The 22,204-nt window shown below is 38.6% G+C and overlaps 1 protein-coding gene across 1 annotated transcript in view; it reads right to left on the reverse strand.

Moving 5' to 3' along the window:
- The window catches only part of LOC141141258 (uncharacterized), a 191,424-nt gene that overhangs the window by 40,374 nt on the left and 128,846 nt on the right, over positions 1–22,204 (reverse strand). Inside the window, exons 41-43 of the mRNA XM_073628938.1 lie at positions 12,476–12,505; positions 7,302–7,367; positions 7,068–7,133 (exon numbers count right to left, since the gene is read on the reverse strand). Of these exons, the coding sequence (XP_073485039.1) occupies positions 7,068–7,133; positions 7,302–7,367; positions 12,476–12,505 (162 nt within the window). The remainder of the gene's footprint in view (positions 1–7,067; positions 7,134–7,301; positions 7,368–12,475; positions 12,506–22,204) is intronic.

Genomic DNA, 22,204 nt, shown 5'->3' on the forward strand with positions numbered 1-22,204 from the left:
TGCAATATTTTGAAATATGCTTGTGGTAGTGGAATAGGGAGCATTTGCATTTTGTATAACATTTTGGCAAAATTGCCATCTTAAGGATGTTAATTCTTCCCCCCCATGACAGTTGTCCTCTTGTAATTCTGTTCAACTCCCCTTTGATCTCTTTAAGGAGAGGAACAAAATTAGCCTGGTATAGAGACTCTCTTGATCTAGTTATCTTAATCCCGAGATAATTAATCTCTTTTTTTTCCCCACGCGAATGGGAACTCCTTATAAACCATACGATCCCCTTTATCCATCTTATTTATTTCTAATATTTCTGATTTAGCCGGGTTAATCTTGAAATTTGATATTTCACCACACACTTTTAAGGTTTTAAGCAGGTTAGGGAGGGCTATCCTAGGTATGGTAATATAGAAAAGGATATCGTCTGCAAAAGCTGCCAATTTGTGTACTTCTTCTCCGTCATTTACTCCCGTAATATCCGGGTTCTGCCTAGTCCTTCTTAGAAGAGGTTCGAGCGTAAGCACAAACAGAAGGGGGGAGAGTGGACACCCCTGTCTAGATCCGTTAGTCAATAAAAATGACTCCAAGAGTGTTCCGTTGACTTTGACCCTCGCAGAAGGATGGACATATAATGCCTTTATCCATCTGATCATGTTAGGCCAAATCCTCCAGCATACAGTACATAAAGCCCCAGTCTACCCTGTCAAAGGCTTTCTCAGCATCAATTGACAGGAGTAGACCTGGGGCTCCACTGTCTCTAATTCTCTGGGTTACCAAGAGTGTTCTTGTACCGTTATCCCGCCCTTCCCTACCAGGGATGAACCCAACCTGATCTGGGTGGACAATGTTGTTCAATATGTTCTTCACTCTCCCAGCCAGTACTTTCACGAATAGTTTTGTGTCCGTATTGAGGAGCGCTATAGGCCTGTAGCTAGAACAGAGTGTGCTATCTTTGCCCTCTTTCAAGATAATGGTGATAATGGCTTCTAACGCTTCTTTCCCCATCCCCCAATTTACACCTATCCCGTTCACATACGTACATAATTTGGGAATTAGTAGGTCCTGGAATTTTTTATAGTAAAGTATGGTAAAGCCATCTGGCCCAGGGCTTTTCCCTACCGGCGTTTCTTTCAATATTTTTTTCGTCCTCTGTTATAGGGGCCTCTAGTAATTTACAATTATCTTCTTCTATTTTTTTTAATCCCAAATCCTGAAAAAAAGCTTTAGTTCTATCCCTTTTCTTGTCTACCTCTTTTGTTGAAATCTTGTTATTAATGGAATACAGTCCCTCATAATAATCTTGGAGGGTTTTCAGCAATTTCACTAGTTCTATATCTCATATCCCCGTCTGTTGTCTTAATTTTCTCACTATAGTTGTTAGTCTTCTTTTTTTTAGGGTCTAAGCTAAATACTTCCCTGGTTTGTTTCCCCCCACATACCTCTCGTTCTTTATTAGGTTGTAGGCTACGCTTGTTTCTTGTTCTACTAAATCTCTCATGGCCTCTCTTTTATAGTGGAGTCTTAGGAGCGCCTCCTTTCCTCCATTTGATTTATGCAGTTGCTCAAGTTCAGATATCTCTTTCATTAATATAAGTTTATCTTCCTTTATCTTTCTTTTCTTTTCCGCGCCTGCCTTAATCAAAATCCCCCTAATGTGGGCTTTGTGGGCCTCCCACACAATAGACTCAGATACCTCCGCTATTTCATTAGTTTTAAAGTAGAACTCTAATTCATTTATGATTAGCTTACCTATCTCATTATCACTTAATAGTTCTTCGTTTAACCTCCAACTAGAACTCTTGTTATGAATCTGTCCTATGTTCAGTGTTAGGCTTACAGGCGTATGGTCAGAAAAGGTCATCACTCCAATATTTGAGCTAACGACCGCCTCCAGCCAGCGATGTTCAATCAAAAAAAAAATCAAGTCTGGAATAAGTCCCATGCACGGGGGAGTAAAACGTATAGTCCCTATGGTTGGTATGCTGCGCCCTCCATGCATCCACAAATTGAGATTGGTGCAGTTTCTGTCTCACCTTGTTATTCCAAGCCATGCTCGTCCCCTGTGCATGGGACAATTTATCCTTTCCTGGATCCAAACAGAGATTAAAATCGCCAGCCATTATGGCCAGTCCTTTCTTAAATTCCATAAATTCGCCCAGCCTTGCTATCATAAAGCTGTTTGGATTTTTATTTGGGCCATATATGTTTGCCAGCGAACATTCGATTTGATAAGTTCGCCAAACCCTGCTTGAAACAAACCCAGGGCAGTTTGACGTCCTGGACTTGAAGTGGAGATATCTGGATGATGCCTGCAGCTTTCTCTTCAGCCGACAATTCCCTACAATGTAAAAGCCATATTTGTGCAATGGATTGCTGTTACAGGCCCAGCAGCGCCTCTCTGGGCTCTCCTGTGTGAGATCCGATCTGCCGCAGCGGTGGGTAACCACAGAACTGGCCGTGGACCAGATGGTCTCCAGCCATCTCTATGATCTTTGAAAGCTGGAAGCGACGTCATGCCATATTTTTAGCCTGGAAAGCAGAGATCAATGTTTTTTTTTTATCTCATGATTTCTGGGGTAGAGATGATATCTGGGGTCTTATAGACCACAGATGTCTCCATAAAGAGGAGGACCTATCATGCCTTATTTCTATTACAAAGGAAGTTTACATTTCTTGTGCTATGAATAAAAGTGATTAAAAAAAAATATTTTTATAAAGCACCCCACCCCTCGTAATCGAACACAAAAGCAAATGCATACATAGGTCACACCCACATATGTAAACAGTGCTCCCACCACACATGTGAGGTTTCACCACAAACTTTATACTGAGAGCAATAATTCTAGCACTAGACCTCTCTGTAACTCTAAACTGCCAACCTGTAAATATTTTTAGAGCTATTTTTAAATCTTTAAAAACAGATTTTTACATGTAGGAGAGAAATGTCAGAATTTGCATGGGTGGGAACTGGTTAACAGAAAGATTTTTTGTCCCCTAATACTGTGGACCAGCTCAGTTTCATGAAAACTGCTGGCCTACCACCATTACCAACTGCTTCCACCTCTGCTGGCCTGCCAACATCACCATCTCCTGTGGCTTCCCCCACTTCTGGTGCTACATATTGCCCTTCAAGTAGCATGAAAAGGTTGACACTTTCCTGACTGTGTGTTATTTAAATAAAATTATGTATTATTAATTTTTGCATTAATACATATCTTCCATAGTAGCTCCAAACTTCTATTTTTTTAGCTTAATTAAATTTACAAACATAAATACTACTGAGCTTGGAATTTTTTTTTGTTACATGAAATCAGAATTTACCAGTTGAAAGCTTTTTATACACAGTAATTGCTATTTTATCTCACCATATGTTATGGTATCACTACTTCAAGTGGTTGCCTTTGTCTCTCTTCTCACTAGACAACTTGCTGAAACTCAAAGTTAGCACCTGCCTGAAGCTAAAAGTATTTTTAGGAGCAATAACCTATGTTATAATCTTTGTGAAATGGCTTTCATAACAAGGCTATCTAAAATAAAATCTCTAAAATAAGATGCCTGTGAAAAATTCAGCTGATCTCTTTGTTAATGTTTTTAAATAAACAAATCATAAGTAACACACGTTATCCACCATTGACCAAAGGACGTTATTTATTTAAAAAAGCATTGCGTCCTTTTCCTTTATTCTTGCTTAGTCAGCACATTTTACTGATAATGAAGTGCAAATTCCCATAGCAACCAATCCAAAATCATTTTCACTCATGTGACTACAATAAAGAGAAAAGGTCAGATTCACTTGATCTGAATCAAATAGAAGGGCAACAAAGCTAATAAAGGGTCTGGAGGATATTAGTTATGAGGAAAGGTTGCGAGCACTGAACTTGTTCTCTCTGGAGAAGAGACGCTTGAGAGGGGATATGATTTCAATTTACAAATACCGGACTGGTGACCCCTCAATAGGGATAAAACTTTTTCGCAGAAGAGAGTTTACCAAGACTCGTGGCCACTCATTAAAATTAGAAGAAAAGAGGTTTAATCTTAAACTACGTAGAGGGTTCTTTACTGTAAGAGCGGCAAGGATGTGGAATTCCCTTCCACAGGCAGTGGTCTCAGCGGGGAGCATTGATAGCTTCAAGAAACTATTAGATAAGCACCTGAATGACCACAACATACAGGGATATACAATGCAATACTGACACATAATCACACACATAGGTTGGACTTGATGGACTTGTGTCTTTTTTCAACCTCACCTACTATGTTACTATGTAAATAATGGCCCTATGTCTATTAGCACCTATTGACCTTGGTAGACATAGCATACTGTAGTTGAGCCTTCTGAGGGGAAGAATCAATATGTCCATGTGAAACTTCTTTACTAATTGCTATTATTTTTCTCTGACCGACATTTTCTTTGTACTACTTTTATGTTTGCACCCAAAAGACTTTTAATCTCTAGTCATGTGTACAGTTAGTGTCATTTTAGTCAGTGACTGTTCCAGACAGAGGTTTTATCCACTTCATATTTCAGTTGCCCTAGAATGCTATTTAGCTCCTCTCCTATGGGGGGGATTGGATATATGGTCAATGTTGTCTGCAAAATAATTTGCTTCTAACACAAGACATTTATTGGAAGTTGAACATGCAGGTATAAAAACATTGCATTGAACTGAAACGTCAGATAGGATTAAAGAGAAAATATTAAATTATCAGTACATAATTATGATACAGATGTCAGTTCAGTCCAAGACTGGATGTAGTCCTCAAATCAGCTATACAAATAGTGACTTTTTCAAAGTCTCTATTTGTTAATGCATATGCATGCCACTCGCTATACGTTATGAACACGTCTAGGCCTTTTTAAAAGTCACTCTGAAATTAGTATTTATTGTATGTGAGGTGGGGCAAGAGGGTGCCTAGTCACAAAGGAATGGAAAAACAGCAGAGTGAGCTGGGCATCTGTGGATTTCACTGATTATGCAGGTCTGTGCTGACAGCTACTGTCAACTAGCACCTGATGATTTGATTTTTTTAAGTTTGATTCCTCCATAGTTTTACTGTAAATTGAGTTTATAGTGAATTCTTCGCACATATATGTTTTCATTATGACCAGGATTAAAATATAACATGTAAAATTTGTTTTTCTTGGTGGTAATATAATTTGTAAATATTGCCTGTTAATATTATGTAGTCTTTTACTCTGTTAGTAATTGAAGCTTTCAGATCATCTTTACATGTTTCTTCTGTAACCTTTGCTGTAATACACCTGTTTATAGACCTCAATAGCTCAAACTGAAATTTATACACAAAATTAATTGAATTAGAGGACTGACTCATTCAATATTGGGTGGCTCCATCTGAGAATAAAAGCCTAAGTGCAGCCAAAATTAAAACAAAAAAAAACAAAAAAGACCCACAAAAATCAATCAGTTAGATGTGTCCCTTGTGCCAATTCTATTAGGTGTTTCTCTTTCTTTGTCCAGGCCCTCCAACCCCCACCCCTGTGGCCGTAATCTTTTGAGGCAATGGGAGTTAATAGAACTAAGGGGCTTTCATGGGCTCCCATCTAGTGTGCCCAACTACACCCACCCTTTTCGCCCAGCTCTGCTATTCATAGAGGACAAAACTATTGATTTTATGAATTAAAGCAATCTATGAATGATTGATAGGTTCACCCCCTCTATCCATAGATCCTGTAGTATGGCTTGTATGAATGACAGAGCTTGGCATAAAGGGTGGGCATAGCAGACACTCTTGAGCCGGTGGCAGCCCTTTAGTTCTATTAATCCCCATTGCAATGAAATTTAACAGAGGGGGGTGTGGGGGGCATTGACACATTACAATTTCACCTAATAGAAGAGGACAAAGGGTACATCCAACTGACTGTAAATTATGTGCTAATTTTGTTTTGTTTTATTTTTTTATTTTGGCTGCTCTTAGGTTTTAAGTTAGAGAAAAGAACCCTCAAGGCAGAAGGAGTTTGCTGCTCTGGCTCTGGGATACTTTGCCATGGTTGAAATATTTATTTATAATACATATTTTGTGTAAAGTAAAAACAGATATAAGAAAAAATTTGTTAAAAAATTAAACTGACCCCAAATCTTTATAAGTTACCTTTATGATCTTTCCTAATGTTGATGCACTGTGGTGCCATTTATTCTGAATAGCACCCAATGCACATCCCTTGTGCACCTGCATTACTGTTGCACTTATGTGTGTTATGTTGCAGCATGCTGCAATAATGGAAATGCTACATGCATTTATTTTGATAGGTTGTGGTTTAAACCAATCAAATAAATAGGCTGTCCTACAGCAAAGCATTATAATACATTTTTTAAAAACTGTAAACCATTTTAAATTACAAGTAAAAATAGTGTATGCACGCTTTATATATTATACATATGCCAACTTGCAAAGTTAGTTTCATTTACTTCCACAGCATTAAATTGAGATGGTAAAGATGATTCTAGAATGTAAGGAGAATAATGTAGTTGATTTCTCACAGGGAGTTTACTGTAGGAATTACTTTTATTATCTTGCCTGGAACTCATTGTATAATAGGGTCATCCTATGCCCACCTTAATCCTTCTCTCTCCTGTTCTTTTATTAGCCACACACAAGACAGTGGGAGCATGTTGACATACTTAGTGGGAGGAATGGAAAGTTTATGACCTCTGGATTATGCAGCAAGCCAAGATCAACCCAAGAGGTCATGAGAAATCCTAGAACCTACTTCTATGCCTGCATAGCTGATGGAAAAGCTATTGAGAAATCCACTAAACACATACTGTAGATTTGCAAATATGGATGCATACATTTATTTTTTAACTAGCAATTTCAAAGTGTTTGCATTTAAAAAACATAAGAACCTTAAACAATAAAATGTCAGTATTGCTTTAAGTAATTTCCATGAATAATTACTCATCTAATGTAAAATATAGTAAATGGACATTCTCCCTCACAATTTCATATTTGGATATACTTGTGGATATGCTCAAATATTTGAAAAGATAATATTTAACTTTGTCATAAACTCTATACAGTTTTCTTCAGGTTAGATGTGCCTTTTTCATTACCTTCTTTGAAATGATACACTGTATCAAGTCCATCATAGAACAGATTCTGAGAGTAATTAAGAGTATCTGGAGAAATAGACAGCAGAGTTGTAGTGATTTAAAAAGTTTGAAGCAGTTACTTCAAATTAGTAAGCGAATGAAACATTTCTAAAATGTGCATGCACAAGTAGAAATACTAATAATTCAAGTAAAAAAGGGAAATAGATAAACTTCATCTGTAGAACTTGACATTACCTTCTGTAAACTGATTAATTGCACTCATTCCATCATAGAATACACTCTGAATGTACTGTAGAGCACCTGAAAGAATGGAATCACATTCATTAATTGCACTGATTCCGTTATTTTATGGAGAAAAAAGTAAACTAGAAATGATTGTACCAAAACATAAAAAAAGAAAATGTGATCAGTAGGGATGAGCTTCGAGTTTGAGTCGAACTCATGTTCGACTCGAACATCGGCTGTTCGCAAGTTCGCTGAACAGTGAACAATTTGGGGTGTTCGCGGCAAATTCGAATGCCGCGGAACACCCTTTAAAATTCTATGGGAGAAATCAAAAGTGCTAATTTTAAAGGCTTATATGCATACTATTGTCATAAAAAGTGTTTGGGGACCTCCCTGTGGCATTCCCCGTGATGCCACAGGGAAGTCCTGTCAAGTCACCGTGCGTCAGAGGGGGTGGGGTCAGCGGGTGGCCCCACCCCCCCGTTATTTAAGAACCCTCAGAAGAGGAGAAGCGTCACACAGCGGGAGCCTCCCTCCATGCCATGGATGCGGAGCAGCCCGAGGAGAAGAAGGGAAGAAGACGCCATGGAGGAGATGCTGGACGAGAACACCTGAGGAAGAACCAGAAGAGCCAGAAGAACCAGAAGAAGATGGAGAAAGAAACCGAAAGAAGATAGAAGATAGAAGAAAGAAGAAAGAAGAAGCATTTAAATAAAGGAATTGTCAAAAACTGTCTCTTGTCATTTTTAACATTTTTGACAGTTTTTTAGTGAAATGGTCGGAGTACTTTTGTACCCCCTTACCATTTCACACAGGGGGGAGGGCCGGGATCTGGGAATCCCCTTGTTAAAGGGGGCTTCCAGATTCCGATAAGCCCCCCCGCCCGAAGACCCCCACAACCACCAGCTAGGGTTGTGGGGATGAGGCCCTTGTCCTCATCGACATGGGAACAAGGTGTTTTGGGGGGCTACCCCAAAGCACCCTCCAAATGTTGAGGGCATGTGGCCTGGTACGGTTCAGGAGGGGGGGCGCTCTCTCACCCCCCCTCTTTTCCTGATGCCTGCCAGGTTGCGTGCTCAGATAGGGGTCTGGTATGGATTTTTGGGGGGACCCCACGCCGTTTTTTTTTAATTTTGGTGCGGGGTTCCCCTTAAAATCCATACCAGACCTGAAGGGTCTGGTATGGAATTTAGGGGACCCCCACATCCTTTTTTTTTTACATTTTGGCCGGGATTCCCCTTAATATCCATACCAGACCTGAAGGGCCTGGTATGGAATTTAGGGGGACCCCCCACGTCATTTTTTTTAAATTTTGGTTCGGGGTTCCCCTGTGGGGAATTCCCATGCTGTTTTTATCAATGAACTTCTATGTGTATTTTCGGACCAGCAATGCATTAATAGCCGCGAGTAGTTTTAAATTACTTTTTTTCCTTTGAAATGTTATTTTGCTGTCAGACTGTTCTAAACATGGGAAACATGCGCCCCTTTACAGGCATACTATAGACACCCCCCAGGTAAGAAATTTAAAGGGATATTACACTTTTATTGTTTCACTTTAAGTATTATTAAAATCACTGCTCCCGAAAAAACGGCCATTTTTAAAACTTTTTTTTGCATTGATCCATTTCCCCTGGGGCAGGACCCAGGTCCCCAAACACTTTTTATGACAATAACTTGCATATAAGCCTTTAAAATTAGCACTTTTGATTATTCATGTTCATGTCCCATAGACTTTAACGGTGTTCGCGTGTTCGAACGAACTTTTTTCCTGTTCGCATGTTCTGGTGCGAACCGAACAGGGGGTGTTCGGCTCATCCCTAGTGATCAGGCATAGATTTGTGGTAGATGCGTTAAAAGAAAAAGTCAAACCTATTACATTGTAGAAATATGCCAGCATATCTGTGTAAAAATGACATAGGGAGGGCACTTGTAATCTGGTTTTGGCACTAAGGGTCACCCATCATAAGAAAATCACATAGGGTGCTATTGCTGGCCTCTTCTTCTGAAAATGGCTTCAATATTTTTAGACACCATATGGAACAAAGATGGAACAATTACATTACTTTGACTTTTTCTGATTGGCATCTGTTCCAGATCAGTGATTAAACAGTATTAAAATCAGAGGATCAGAATAACTGCTAGGAAACTAACGATTTAAGAAGGAGTTATACAAGGTCTTTGACTCCCTGGTGACAGGTGCTTTTAAATGTACAGTGGTGTAACTAATCCAGTATTTCTGGGCTTATAAGTTCACATATCTTTCACTTTCTTCCTTTTTAATTTCCTTTACAAGAAATCTTCTGCATTTTAAAATCATTGTAACCTCCAACTCTGCCTCTAGGGGCTCATTCACATTGGTGCAGAGGGCCATACACTGACAGATTTCATTGCAAACATTAGGCACAGTAACAGACTGACAGATGCTGCAGCACATATGGATGAACAGCTCTGGATGCAGACAGGTTTTTATCCAGGGTCACTCAACAGTACCTGCATGCATGTACAGTAACTGTTCAGATGTGTATACAGCCATGGCATCTGTCGGCCTGTCAGTGATTTGTACTGGTTGTGACAGACATGTCCTATGGAAAAAGAATTGGCCCTCTCAATATGTATATCACTGTCTAAACAGTTTAAAAAGATTATTTAAATTTACTACCAAGAATTTGGAATTCAACGATGGTATTAAATTTCACCTTTACACTACCAGAGCCATTTTTGCTAATTTATTAAAATACACATTTTTGGTCTGAAGATTACTTAAAACTCCTAAACATTATATATTTTATGGAAGAAGAGGTAATGGATAATACAAATGATAGTAGTTACAATTATCTCATGATATTAGCGCAACTGTTTGTCACGTGCATATTTTCAGTAAAAAAAAAATGTTAAAAAGTTAATTAAAGATACTAAAACATGTCAAGCCTTGCATGCACATGTGAAATGGCGACAAACTTTAGTACCCAAAAATGAAAACAGGTGATGCTTTAAAAGCTTTCATGGGTAGAGTTAGCAATAAATGATGGTCCCAGAATTAGCTCTCCCACTCCAGCATGTGCATCAATATGTTACATTTGTAGAACAATGGGCATTTTCATACACCATATGCATGCGTTTACATATGTATGTGCATGTACAAGAACATGGGGGCTTTACATATTTTAGTGGGTTTTTTTTTATATGTATTTAATTTCTTTCTTATTTAAAGTGATACTAAAGTCTTGTTTTATTTTCTTTAAAAATAACAAACATGTTATACTTACCTGCTCTGTGAAATGATTTTGCACAGAGCAGCCCCGATCATCCTCTTCTTGGGTCCCTCTTCTGTACCCCTTAGTCCCTCCCTCCTGTTGATTGCCCCAACATCAAGCAGCTTGCTATGGGGTACCGGAGTTGAGCTGCAGCGCTGTGTGTCCATTCAAACACAGAGCTGTGGTTCGGCCCCACCCCTCTCTCTCCTGATTGGCTAACTGACTTTGCTTGACAGCAGCGGGAGCCAATGGCACTGCTGCTGTGCCTCAGCCAATCTGGATGCCTGAGGCACTTGTGCACATCGCTGGACAGAGATGGGGCTCTGGTAAGTATTAAGGGGGCTGGGGGCAATGCTGCACACAGAAGTTTTTTTTTTAATGCATAGAATGCATTAAGATAAAAAAACCTTCTGCCTTTACAACCACTTTAACTTAGTTGTTATCACATAGAGGGCCAATAACCCCATATGTGATAGCATACTGCTAGTGATAGGTTCTCTTTAAGAAGACATTAGGGGTCTATAAGACCCCTATTGTCACCTGTGGACTCAAGTGAAGCTGATCAAACACAGATCATGTTTGATCAGCTTCATCCCTGACCAGCACTGCCAAGGAATAACAGTGGATCAGTGAAGATAAACAAAATTACACCATCTTGGGGAATAGGCTTATAGTACCACATCCCAAATATCATTGACACAACATCTGAAGGATCACCTTCAGAAATAAAGGTACTTTTAGGGAACCATACTAGAGTCAACAGCACAATTAAATAAAACAATGTATTTATTCAATTTGATTAAAGTGAATGGTAGACGAATGCGTAGTCACCATATAAAATTTACAAATGTAATCATACATCAAATATTAAAATCAATACAGATGCATGAATAATGGTATATCCCGCTGATAATCTTCCGACACGTTTTGCAGTCCTCAACTGCTTCATCAAGAGCACTGTGGGAATATCACAACATCTAACATGGATATAACTACTGCTAGCCTTTAAGGAGGCATCAAACAAATATCTAAATACCAATCCCCCAAGACCATGGGAAAAGGTAGATTGGACACTGAACCAGAAATGTATATTGATGCAGTAAAATGTCCAGACACGCAGAGGAGGATGAAGCATGATACCTGCAGTATGATACCTCCTTAAAAGCTAGCGGTTGTTATATCCATGTTAGATGTTGTGATATTCCCGCTGCATCCTTGATGATGCAATTGAGGACTGCAAAATGCATCAGCAATTACCAACGGAATATACAATTATTCACGCATCTGTATTGATTTTAATATTTGCTGTATGGTTACATTTGCAAATTTTATATGGTGACTATGCAATAATCTACCATTCATTTTAATCAAATTGAATAAATACATTGTTTTATTTAATTATGTTGTTGAATCTAGTATGGTGCCTTAAAAGTCCCTTTATTTCTGAAGGTGATCCTTTAAATGTTGTTTCAGAGGATTAGTTAATGAATGTTGGCTGTACTTCCTCTGCTCTATCCAGCAACACCTGTCATGCCCATCCCAGACTCGCAGGTGGGGCAACAGGGCCCAGGATACATGGCAGGGGGGCAGGACTTTCTGGTGCTTTTGGAAATGATCAAGCAAGTTTACAGCCAACAAAATTGCTTCCATCAAAAAGCTGACAGTTGTCTTGACAACGCCCGGTATGGTTCGGGGGGGGGCTCGCTCGTCCTTAAGATTTTTTATGGAAGCATCTTTGTTGGCTGTAAACCTGTTTGATCATTTCCAAAAGAACCAGAAAGTCCTGCCCCCCTGCCATGTATTCTGGGCCTTGCTGTCCCACTTGTGGGCCTGGGATAAGCATATAGCTTGTACATAAGAACATATTTCCTTTAGCATTAATAAAAGTATCAATCTACACAATATTAAAATACTTGTCTAGCAGTTTACCTTCTTCTTCAGGCATGATTTTTTCTAGTTCTGAAATTAAAGATAATACAATATCAATAAATGACTACCCATGCTCATGCAAGTGTTGGCTATTTCTAAAAAAATCATTACATTAAGAGGACATTGTGAAAAGTATTACTGTGTCACGTTTGTATATTTTTCTATTGTACTTATACTTTCTCTCCTATTGCACACTGAGTTTGTATTTCACCTTAAGATGGAAAAGTTTCAAGCAGCCTGATCTGTCCAGATATGAGCAGCATTGTTATCTTATTATAGCTAAACTCTTTCATTTACCAATTTTCTTTTCAAAATATCCAATGGGCAACACAATTTCTCAAACACCAGTCTTTTCTCAAACACCACTCCTAAAGTGATATGAAACTCTGCTTTTTCTTTTTAGGGCCCCAGGTGCTTGATGCTATAATGTGCTAGTATACACTGCATATTAGCACATTATGATAGACTTATCTGGAAAAGCCAGTGCTGAGCTGTCACTGTCACTGGCACTTCTATCTTTGTCCAGTCTTCTTTCTGGGGTTGCAATTTCCAGCCACTTGAATAGTAGAGCCACAATGTTCTGCATGGAAGTCGCCATCACACAACTATTTTTGGTTCGATAATAAGTTTTATACCCAGAAAAGAGGTGTGGCTATGGGCGCAAAATTTGCGCCCAGTCTTGCCAACCTCTTTATGGGGGAGTGGGAGGACAAAACCGTCTTTCGTAATAGAAGGAGTGAACTCCTTTTCTACAGATGGTATATCGATGACCTCCTACTGATATGGTCTGGCCCTGAACCTTCATTATGTGCATTTTTGGATTATCTGAACAAGAATGTAAACAATATAAAACTTACGAGCCAGTGGACTAAGGAAGAAATGACCTTCCTCAATGTGACCATTTACCTTGCCGGGGATAAATTACAAACTAGAGTTTTTTTCAAACCCACTGACAGGAACAGTTTCCTCCCCACACACAGTGGGCATCACCCCCTATGGCTCAGGAATATTCCTAAGGGCCAGATGATGAGGGTGAGGAGGAACTGCTCAACATCTGAAGATTATCTAACGCAGTCTACAGTGTTAAAAAGATTTCTGGAGAAAGGATACAAAAAACAACATTTAGAAGCAGTGGTAGAAGAAATTGGACTGATCACTAGGGATGAGTGTTTGAAAGAAGATACCTCAGGTCCTAAAAATACGGAACATGAATGGGCGTTTATCTCTTTGTTTCATTCTCAGTTTAGAGAAGTTGAAAATATTTTTAATACACATTGGCATGTCTTGTTCTTGGACAGATCTCTGGCTACGGTCCTTCCAGCTAAACCAAAGTTTGTATACCGTAGAGGTCGTAGTTACAGAGATGCTGTAGTAAAAAAGGTCCTTGACCCCCCAGCCATCTTCCCACTTTTTGGGACCAGGAGGGTTTCTTTGCCTGCAGGAGATGTAAAGCCTGCAGGGAAGTGAGCAGACCACTTAGAGGGGTAAATACCTTTGTTTCCCCTTCCAATAACAAAGAGTTCATGATTAAACAGTTTATGACATGCAATACAACACATGTAGTGTATGCCCTAACTTGCCCTTGTGGCTTATTATATATTGGAAGAACCAAACGCCTATTGAGAATACGTGTAGCAGAGCACATTCACAATATACGCATTGGTTTTAAAGATCATAATTTATTTTTACACTTTAAAATCTACCATAATTAGAACCCTGCTGGTCTTAAATTTTGGGGTATAGACCACATTAAACCCTCTTGGAGGGGTACCAATTTGGTGAGAGAATTATCCAAAAAGGAAACGGAGTGGATCTATTTAACTGATAGCCTTGCTCCTAGAGGGTTAAATGTGGATCTCGATTTGAACTGTTTTATTAGCGATTATTAATTTTTTAGATTTAAATTTTTAATTAATTTTTATTTTTTGGCACGGGGCTGACTTTGTTTAATGCTTTGGACACTGTAATTTGTATTCTGAGTAAATCCTCTGTTTCAGTTATTCAGAAATAACAAGAGAGGTTTTTATTTTCTATTTTTGATATAAGTTGCACTGTGAATGATCCTAGTGAATATATACTATATTTTAGTCTAGGAATATTAAAGTAAAGAGTAAAGAGTATTTGAGTAAAGCGTACCACCTATTTTAATGCATTTTAATGAATTTGTTTCATGTGTATAGAGTGTTGTGTGAGAGAGGTGTTATTAATAATGATGTACATGATTTTTGTAGATTCTGTGATCCTCTGACTTAATGCCGGTTCAAATTAGTAATCTATTTGACCTCCTTGTTTCCTTTGGAACTCTCAGGTTGTGGAGTGCACCTGTTTAACATGGCAACCGAGAGGGATACAAGGAGTTAACACTAATTGCCTTCATATAACACTATTTATTCTGACACGCCATGCCATAAGGTCAAACCCCTTTGATAAAGTCGGAAAGACGAAATCGGTCAGGGAACGATCTCATGGCGTATTGAATAGATCTACATATACTGCGCTCTAATGTCCAGCATAGTTTTTGGGAAGGATTTGTACTGAGCGGCTCACTGGTTTACAGTGTCTCCCGCACGGCTTTTTTTCATTTCCGATCCATTTTCGTTCATTTGGCTGAACACTGTCAGCTTGGAAACCTGACACTAAGTCATTGGATGAGAAGATATTGACGGCAGTTATGTGAAACAGCAAGGTTTTTTATATACAACTTGAACAACACACATCTTTAATAAATCCTTTGGAAAATAGTACTACTCTATGTGGAGCCTGTCTGTTTTTTCCTTATATACGCTGATGATGTGGATTTCCAAGCCGGCCCAGCAGTAAATCAGTGGGAGATCGTGAATGCTTATTATCTGCAACTTTGTGGTGAGTTTGAACCCCAGAGGGGCGTGTGAATACGGTGATTGGTGCACTATCCGACCATCTCCACTTCTTTGTTTACTTATGAAGCTAGCCACGAACTTTACCTTCACGTTTATCCACTTGTTAGATCTGCGATTTAATGTTTAGCGACTTTATGTGCATTTACCCTATATGCAATTGTGTCAATTTTCAGCACTTGTCAGATCTGCGATTCAATATTTAGCGACTTTATTTGCATTTACCCTATATGCAATTGTGTCAATTCTCAGCAATTTAACAGGAGCGCCGCTTCGATATTATGTGTCTTTTCACATTTGTTTGTTTAATGTGACAGACTGTTGTATCTCATATTCATTCAAAAATATCAGTTTGTCTGCTTTTCCAACTGATTTGTTGCCACTATCTGTAACTTTTTTTTTTAATCCAATTATTGTATGGCATGTCAGTGCATCACCCCACACACTGTACAAAGCTTAAGCCAGCCATACATGGACTGAAGTTTGGCCGGTTCAGCAGGGACCGGCCAAATTTTGATCCTTGTATGGGCACCCTGGTTGTAAAACTACCCTGTTGGATAAATGCTGCTCTATCAGTGTCTTCTGAGAGTGGGGAAGTCTCCCCACTCTCAGAATACATTAGCTCAATGGGAGTGATTCCCCCATTTGCCTCAAATGTGTGGATGGGAGAATTGGGTCAGTTTTTTTCCTTCAACCCACTGGTTGAAGGAAAAAAAACTGACCCATCTATGGACTGCTTTAGGACAGCATAAAACAGCAAATAGGTAATTTCAGGCTACAAAGCTACACCTGATGGTAACAAATAGAGTATGTGATGCCAAATATCATGTGCTGAATATTTTCTGTGCATAGTAGAAGAGGGAAGATATGTAAACCATTCCAAACATACATTTTGTGTGATTTGAAGGTTGCATATTAGTTCTGATTAAAATAAATATAGGTTAGCTAGATTCTAATCAGAATATAACTGATTACAAATTAATCAAACATCAGACCAATTGTATTGTGGGATTGCCCCAGTTTAACTAGTTTTTGGAGACAAATTTTCTGTATGTTATCTTCCATACTGTTGCCACCAAACCCTAGCACCCAAAAGTGGAACTTCCGCTTTAAGGACTGCTGACCCCCTGACAAGCCACTTTTGGCATGTCATTTATTTGGGGGGGGAGTGGGTACCTAGTTTTGACAGGTACCCAGCTCCCACATCCGCTCGCTGCGCCACTGTACTACGAGCAGAAGTTCTCCTCTCCCCCTCGCTCCCTGCAATCTTCTGGGCACATCACAGGTCTCAGAAAATTTCCCAGCCTTTGAGGACGTGCAGCGTGACTCGAGCTTGCGCAGCCACAAGCTTATGCAGCCGGGTGCCCACACTTGCAATGCTGGCGTTGCGGAGAGAAAAGGGAGAGAAGTGAGGCTTCGGGCGGCCGCATCGCTGGATCATGGGACAGATGAGTGTGTGTTTATTAAAAGGGAGCAGCTACACTTTTTGTAGCTACTGACTTTTAATAAACACAGAAATGTCTGGAACGTCTCTTTAGCTTGGGAATAGATTCATACCCGCATCACATGAAGCCTGTGGTAACTCATATCTTTCTCGCAGCTCGAGGTGTCATACTTAAAAAATGGAAGTCCCTAGAGTCCCCAAATGTTTCCCAAGTAGTGCTCACTGTTAATTTAAACTACTCATATGAATGTCTATTGGCAATTAATTTGCTCACTTGTACCAAATTTAACCAAATTTGATCAATATGGATGGCCAAGTGGCCCCCTCCATGATATTTGTACTGATATGGTTGTACCTATTGTTCTGTTTAGTATATTTAACCATCAGTTGCTACCTGATGCACACTGCCTTACAGTAATATGACTTTAAACCTGTAGTAAGGGTCCCACATTTGGCATGACGAAAGCAGCCAGAAGAACATGAATAACACATACTGTATGTATGTAAACATAGTCCAAGTGTTCTGTGCAGTCAATGCCACAGTAGTTGTGATTAAGAATGGTACACTACTTTCCCTTATGTGGGGTTTCTACACTGCCATGGTCACCGCTATCTTTGATTACTAAAAGAGAGTTTCTGATTCCTCCTATTTAATAGTCTACTAAGGCAAGGTCATGCAAACATATCAACTTGAATGCAAGTTGCTTCAACTGCAAAATACCAGATTCAGTTGTTGCTCTGTGCCTTTATCAGTTTGGAATTGTGGGGTGTGTATTGAGAGGCGTTTCATGATGTTTATGAATGTGTAATTAGTATGAAGTCCATAGCCTGGTCACAGGTTAAATTTAGTTTATTTAGCATGTAGTTTAGTCTTAAAGTCTTACATATAAGTTGCACTTTTCATTTCAGTGCCTTTTACTGAATGTTTTGCTAGCGCTGTTCTGGTATAATAATAAAAAATCCCGTCACATGTTTATGTATTCCAAGTTAATGCCTATGGAGACATCAAATAAAATTTTAAATTCTAGAAAGCACAAGCTTCTTAATCCTAAAGCAGAAAATAGATGCTGTAGGATGACTGTTTCCAAGAATAGATTTATAACGCACATTTGTAGGACAAGATCTTCTAAAAAAACACCCAAAAAATTAGATAACATAGTCAAAATTTATCAGATAGGGAGTTGGTTGCACCTTATGTACAGATTATTGATAAAGCAAGTTTTATTGAAAATTTTGTAATTTATGAGACCGATAAAATAAATTATGTGACAATTTGCTTCAATTAACCATTTTTGTGGAAAGCAAATTATTTCAATTACACATAACTGGATAATTTCTTGTGTGAAGATTCTTAACACATTTAATAAATCAACCCCCTTGTGTTGACCTTTGTCTTTAGTAATAACAGCTGCTTCTCATTACATTATGAGAATATGCAGTTTTGACCAATTGATTAGTTGATTAATCTTGGAAAAAAATAGCCCAAATAAAAAAAAACAGAATTCACACATATGCAAAATATATGATGAATCTATTCTACTTGCTTTTTGTATTTTACATTTAGTATTTAAACTTTATACTTAGCTTTTAGCTTTTTATTTTTAACCAATGCATGTTCTCGATAGATTTATTTATAATGTTCACTTCTAATTACAACAAGTTGCCTATTGCTTAGTAGCTCTCAAGACCTGTACTTCAAAATACAAAAGGATAGGGTTTGTTAAATCTACTTTCCATCTGGAAAAAAAATCCAAATTTGTGCTTGGCAGTAGACTTGTGCACAATGGTAAATTTCGTTTAGTTTTGGTTCGTTGTCATTCGTAAAATACATAATTTCGTTCTGTTATATTGGTTATATTACGTTAATTCGTTTTAGGGTAATTCATTATTATTCGTAGAGTGTCGATATTTGTTATATTGAATCTCGAATCCTGTCCAATTAATTTGTTATATCCGCTATAATTTATTTCGTATTAGTTGAAAATCGATATTTATGTATGTATATATATATTCGTGATAATGATTGGTAGTTTAGAAAATCATTTGTTTATAGAATCTATTAACACACACAATGACAATATCTCTTCTCCTCTGCTCAAATACAATACAACACCCTTCTCACTCAGTTCTCAGGAATGCACTTTGCCAGTAATCCAACCTCCAGCACAAAATTAGTTAGCTGATTGGACTGTAAGAATTACTTTGAGTTGACCTTTTGTTTCATTAGATCTTTAACGAACTACCAAATCATGTCACAATCATTTTTTATATCCGCTGTAATTTCTTTCGTATTCGTTGAAATTCAATATTTATGTATGTATATATATTCGTGATAATGATTCGTAGTTTGGAATGTCATTTGTTTATAGAATCTATTAACACACACAATGACAATATCTCTTCTCTTCTGCTCAAATACATCACAACACCCTTCTCACTCAGTTCTCAGGAATGCACTTTGCCAGTAATCCAACCTCCAGCACAAAATTAATCAGCTGATTGGACTGAAAGAATTACTTTGAGTTGACCTTTTGTTTCATTAGACCTTTAACGAATTACCAAATCATGTCAAAATAATTTGTTATATTCGCTATAATTTCTTTTGTATTAGTTGAAATTCGTTATTTTTTTATTCGGACATTCGGATGCATCCGAATGTCCAAAAGATGCATTTGAATTGAGCAATTTGGCCGAATTGTGATTCAATCGACACAAATCGCACACGTCTACTATTATAATTTGTTGGTTTTTATGTAGACCAGGATTCAGTCCACAAAACACTACATAGGAAACTTTGCATAGCATCTGAAGGAATGCATTTCAGCATTTTGCCGTTTTTTTATTTGAACTTCAAAGAGATTCTTACTATTTTTATGAAACTGATAAGCTATTGAATGTGTTGTTTCCAGATTAAGAAATAATTATGATGGGGGCTGTGAACAATGCAGCTGCCTTCAACTTCTGGGATGAAGTTTTTTTTTTTAATCAAAACTTTTTTTATTGACAAGAATAATGGGTAACTGAGTTACAATAATAGGGAGAAACATATTTTCCCACAGTTGGATTATACACAAAATCAAACATGTACGTACATATAATGCAGCTACCTATTGTTAAGCACATATAATCTCGTTTTTTGTAGAACTTAGAACAAACAAACTAAAAAAAAAAAAACACTTTTAAATAATAGAAAAATAAGATAAAATAAAGCAAAATGAAATAGAGTATTACAAGGAATAAGCTCCTTGCTCCAGGCTTGTCTATGTGCCTTTTTACCACATTAGTTACCATCTGCACAGTTTATGCATTATAGGAGAGGCCCCAAGTTCTGGAGGAGATCCTATCAACTACATTAGAGTCTATAACCATAACAGTCTATCAATTATTAGCTCGGGGGGGCAAGATTGAGGTTATCTAACCAGTTTTGCCATATAAGGACGAATTTCTTTGGAGCCTTTCGGTGTCGGTATGCCAGCTGTTCCTTAAGGAGGAGGGAGTTGACATACACGATCCACTGGGCCTTTGTAGGTACATTGGTCACCAGCCAATAACATGCTATGAGTTTCCTAGCCAGGTATAGTAGTCTAGTTACCATTATATATATGCCTTTTGGATACATTTCAGCATCAACTGATCCCAGGAGACACACCAGAGGTGTGCATGGTATGGGTGTCTGTGCCATTGCGGATACAATCTGTGTGACCTCTGTCCAATATCTGGCAAGCTTTGGGCAGCGCCATATCATGTGTATAAAGTCTCCCCTGTGAAAGGTACATTTAGGGCATAGGGGGGAGTATCTTCTGCCCCATTTGTGTAGTTGTATGGGTGTACGATATGACCTATGCAGTATAAATTGTGAAAGTTTGTGAGAAGCCGAGACTGACACCACCGGGATTGATTCTAGGGCCATGTCCCACTGATCGTCTATATCACCCACATCCATGGACCAGTGCGTTCTACATTTAAGTAGGGCAGGATTTTGAATTGTGGCTACTAAGGTAGAATAAGCTTGTGATATCACACCTTTGTGGTTGTTAGCTTGTAGGACCTCCTGTATAAGAAAAGATGTAGTGATATTTAGACTAACCGTCCGTATCTGAGTTTGCAACGCATGCCTGAGTTGGAGATATTGGTAAAATTGTTTCCGAGTTAGAGAGAATTCCCTGCATAGATTTTCAAATGATTTGAGTACATTGCCATCATATAATTGTGCAAAGAACCATATCCCTATTCTTGACCAAAGGGAGAACCCCTGTAGTTTGGATATCTCAGGGTAGTTGGCGTTGTTCCAAATAGGAGTAAACTCCATTGGGCCATCTATGGTTAGTGCTCTTGAGACCGCCTTCCAGACCTTCTGGACTAGTATTGCTGTTGGGGAGGATGAAGGAATGCCCGGCAGACCCATCTCCAAATGAGAGCCAGCTGTTAATATGGGATTGGTGCGAGACACCAGCCGTATAATAGGATCATCTAAGTCATGTAGATCCCATCCTGCAAGCTGTTGTAGCTGAGATGCTAAAAAGTACATCTTAGAGTGTGGTACCACCAGGCCCCCCCCTTGCCAAATTGTAGCATTGTTAGACTGTTGCGGGCTCTACCTTTTTTCCAAATGAGGTCTCGAAATTGGATATCAATCTTCTTGAACCATTTGTTGGGAATCCACATTGGGGAATTGTGGAAGATGTACTGGGATGAAGTTTAAAGTGACATTAAATAATATCATTATTCTCCAAAAATAATCCATACACATCAAATACTTAATAGCCCTGTAATCGATTTTTTCATGAAATAGTTTCTGTGTTTTTCTGTCTCCTTGTGACATCCTCCGTGAGTTCTTAAACCTCTGCCACTCACTCTGGTTTGTTTGGATGTAATTGTGGTTATGTGCACTGCACTATACATACTACAAATCCCATAGTCCATAATTCATAATCCCTAGACCATCTTGGGAGTGAGCAGGAGAGGGAGATTATATTCCTACATACAGTGGAAGGAATGTAGCCACCCTCCAACAGTTGGATAAGGGGCTAAAAGCAATACAAGGTGCTTTTTTGAGCTAAGAATACATACTTGAATGACATTATCACTTTAACCTCTGCAGTTCCTGGCAGCCATTGTGCATAGTAAAGAATGCAGGACAGACCTAATTCTCCTCTGTAATGAATGCATGACTGGTTAACACTTCTACATTCTTAAATTATGAAAGAGCACACTATGCAATTTTCTGGTTGCTAAGCCATGGGCTACACACATATATGTTTGTATTTTGTGTTCTCCACAGATTTGAGAATGAACTGTCAAATATACACTATGGGTCCTTTTAGAAAACTTTTACATTTTGCGGTGTACCTGGAGAGCAGGTGGGTAGGCAGATAGATGGAGGATGTACAATAGGCAAGTACTTTGAAT

This window comes from Aquarana catesbeiana, linkage group LG04 (genome assembly GCF_042186555.1).
Source record: "Aquarana catesbeiana isolate 2022-GZ linkage group LG04, ASM4218655v1, whole genome shotgun sequence".
Classification (NCBI taxonomy): Eukaryota; Metazoa; Chordata; class Amphibia; order Anura; family Ranidae; genus Aquarana; species Aquarana catesbeiana.